The 3,969-nt window shown below is 28.8% G+C and overlaps 1 protein-coding gene across 1 annotated transcript in view; it reads right to left on the reverse strand.

Annotated features, from left to right (window-relative positions):
- Positions 1-3,358: 3,358 nt before the first annotated feature.
- Positions 3,359-3,969, reverse strand: part of kel (kelch protein) — a 3,789-nt gene continuing 3,178 nt past the window's right edge. Inside the window, exons 9-10 of the mRNA XM_017902981.1 lie at positions 3,891-3,969; positions 3,359-3,563 (exon numbers count right to left, since the gene is read on the reverse strand). The exon at positions 3,891-3,969 is cut by the window's right edge and continues 4 nt beyond it. Coding sequence (XP_017758470.1) covers positions 3,373-3,563; positions 3,891-3,969 — 270 coding nt within the window. The 3' untranslated portion in view covers positions 3,359-3,372. The remainder of the gene's footprint in view (positions 3,564-3,890) is intronic.

Here is a 3,969-nt window from a genome sequence, read left to right on the forward strand (position 1 = left end):
AGAAACTTCGTATATTTATTATAATGTTTAACGAACCTATTACTCAATAGTTTCGATCGATTAAATAGGGAAACAAAATAAAACTTAAAATAACAATTTTGGTGTCTACGTCCTTCTATAACTTCCGAGAAAAGGCTATTTTTATGTACAATTTTGTATAATATATTTTATTTATTTAAACATTTACTACAATGTTGATATTAATTACTAAATAGAAAAAATAAATATACATTTGGCAAATCTATCTGGTTTTATGTTATAATTTGAGAAACTAATCCAATATATTTTCTTAAAAATTAATGTTAGGCGCAAATATATTATAAATCCTACCTAAGGATTAGTTTCCAAGTTATAACACATTCAAGGATATGTGCAAAGTTATCCTTACAAGTTTAAACACTCTATTTCACTTCAATAAAACCAATACACTTACACTTATATCTTTCAATACTAAATTTAGATTAATGTTGAATTAGATTTTTAAACTTATTCAATCAATAAAACTAATAACAATTAACATATAATTAAATAAAATGAAAATGAAATATTCATTAATTAAAACTTTACTAGAACAACTTAATACTGGCTAATAACACTTAATTTGTATGTAAGTAATATAATTTAATATGTTTTGTTTTTCAAGACATAAATCACATATATAAAAACATTCGGATTCATTTTTAAAGACATTCTTTATAAATGGTGATTATTACAAATTTGTATTTACAATTACTATCAACTATAAACTAAAGCTTATCATATTTAACATATTTTACTGCAATATTAAATATAAAATGCTTCCTAAAAATAATAGATAATAATTTTAATTTTTTTTTATTTCTTTAGTTTTTGAAAGAATGCATTTGTATTTTGTCTCGAAATATCTTAATTACTAAAATTGAAAAAATATGACAAAAGCATTCTCTCTTTGGATCAACAATGATGCCCAAAGAACGTACATATACGAAATAGAATTATAAAAATTACAATTTTTATACAATTCTTATAATTTTATAATTTTATATGTTCTATGTATATATATATATATATAAAACACACAACTCCTAAAGTTATTCTATAATATATGTAATTAATTACTTATTAAAATTAATATAATAAATTTGTTTCAACTGTTATTCATTGTTCAAAATTGTTATAAATAAATCAAAAACCATTGGATCAAATAGCTTCTTAAGTTCATATAAAGTTATATTCATGAAATAAAACTTTGATTATTGCTGCATCCTATCTATTTTATAATTCTGATCATGTGACTGAAATTTGTATACATTAAAGTATGAGCATCTTAAATTATCAGTGCACATATAAAGCAATCTTATTGTCAATACATGCATACATTATCTTTAAATATTTTTATCTTTCAAGTAGTGATCCTTTAATTTTAAATGATAGTGACTTAATAATTTTTAATTACAACTTTTTAATTTTTTAACAAAATAAACAATAATAAACGAAACATTAAATATACTATAATCAATACCATGATTATATTGATCGAGATAAACATATTTTTTAATTATATATCACAAAATATAACATTATTTAGTTTTATCACTGTCTTTTTTTAACAAATAAAGGAACAAAAATATTGAGTTTCATGTTATTTCAATAATTATGATTCAGAAATAATAACAATATTTATGAAAAATTAATATCTGATAATTATAAAAATCTATACATCAAAATACAACAAAAATTTGGGTTTTTTAATCATATAAAGAGTGCAATAAAGTAGAAATTCTGATATTAAGTATCATCACTATCACTTTCTTGCTGCTCTCGTGGTTCTTCTTCCATTGGAGGAACAGTATCCATGTTTCTGTCAAAGTAATGAGGATTCCAAGTTGGTAACCATCTATTTACGAACCACCAATGCACAGATAATCTACCATGATTACATTCTGTTCTTTCACACCTACCAAGAAATTGACAAATTCCAGTAACACTGCCACTTTGATTTCTAATGCAAGAATCGTCACACGTATGTTGACGTCCTGAACAATTAGCAGAACAAACAGAAGGATGTGAAGTGGAAGGACTATGTGAAGAAAACATTGACCTAATGTTTGATGATGTACTAGGTTCATTGACTGTAGAAGGCATTGTATTTGACATTGAAGCACCAGGGTCTACACTATTAGATAAATTTCCTCCACCAGCTGTGCTTCCAAGAGCAGAAACACAGGGTCTACCAATATGAACTGTAGCATAAAGTGGATTATTAACTGATGGACTACCTCTACTAATCCAATCAAGATATTTATTAAACTGAGCAGAAGAATTAGAATTAGGAAGAACTTTACTTCTACAAGAACAATTACTAGGATTTCTACAATGACAGTCCATTCTTAAAGATTCGTTAGGTCGACAAGATGTAACGGGTAGTTTCACATAAGAATATTCACCACGACAGAAAGGACATCTACAATTTCTCGGTAACTGATATATGTAATGTCTAGAATTATTCGTAAATCCTTCTTGATAACGTAATCTGTTATGCAAGTTATGGCAGTAATGACACAAATATCTAGTGTCTATATGTCTACAAAACGAACACATACAGTTATAACCAAGTGAATAAATGGCACGTCCAGTTGACGCGTACGCAATGTTTTCAGTTGAAAAACAGTTACGACCTAGCCTACCTAATCTATTTTGACAAAATTGATTAGATAATCGTGATGAATCCAAATAAAATTGCCTTAGTTGGTCATATTGATTTCTAGATTCCATGTCATTTAAAAAACTTGGAATATAATGATTTAAAATATGATATTTGTAACAACGAGGATACGTTCTACTACCACAAGAATATCGATCATCTATTCTTTCATATGTATGATCATCTATGTTATTCTGATTACTTTGAACTGTGGGTTCATTATGAACAACTTCACTGTTATTTTCAGTATTTTCATCATCGTCATCATCATTATCCAATCTCTCATAAATATTTTCTTCTGGCTCCTGTAGTTGTCGATTGCGATTGTAATTATGAACCAAATCTGCTGGATTTTGATAATTTGGGTTGAGATTTGAGTGCATTTGTACCGAGCCACCAGGTCGGTTTTGAAAGCCCCATGAACCACGACCTATGTTTTGATAGCTATCATCTCTTTCCTGATTATTCCTACTCTGGTTCATGACTGCAGCTGCCACCTCACCATTTTCATATCGCTGGCATACACAACGTGGACCTTGACAGTTATGCCCAGCACCACGATATTGCTGAAGTACATTCTGGTCTGGATTCTGGACTTGCACACCGCTGGGCCCGACTTCCCGAGGGTCCGACATTTCGGCACCCGGGTCTATATTCTGTTCTAATATATGCCCAGCGGATTGTAATCCTCACATCGATGTTGTAGACGGCATTGGTTTATCGATTATAGCTACTCCTGCATAACTACGACCAATTCCCATACAAGTTGGAAGAGTTGTCCAGGTATCTGCTCCTGGATTATATACTTCTACAGATGCCAGACTTGATGAACCATCATCACCACCAACCACATACAAAAGACCATTTAGCGCAACAACACCTAAGAGACAGAAATATTTATTTGCCTATTATATTATATCATATTTGCAAGAAGAAATCATGATGCAGTGTTGATACTTATTACCTAAAATTTTCGCATCTTTAATAATTTATTTTTTTTTTTAAATAGAATTAAAGTACTCTGTACTTCTTTGTGAATGTAATTCTCTATACCTCAAAAAAATTTGAACAAAAAGTGCAGGGTATATTTCATAAGCTCCTCTTGTAAAAAAGCTAAAGAGTATTAATGTACTTGTAGAATGTTATATTTTACAAGAATATCTTCATTAATTAGTTAGTATTGTTAATTAAAAATAAGGATATTTACCAGCATTTCTACGACAAAGAGCCATATCACTAACTGAAGTCCATTGATTTGTATCTGGATTAAAAGCTTCTACACTCTT

This window comes from Eufriesea mexicana, unplaced genomic scaffold (genome assembly GCF_001483705.2).
Source record: "Eufriesea mexicana isolate 0111107269 unplaced genomic scaffold, ASM148370v2 scaffold2087, whole genome shotgun sequence".
In the NCBI taxonomy this organism is placed as follows: Eukaryota; Metazoa; Arthropoda; class Insecta; order Hymenoptera; family Apidae; genus Eufriesea; species Eufriesea mexicana.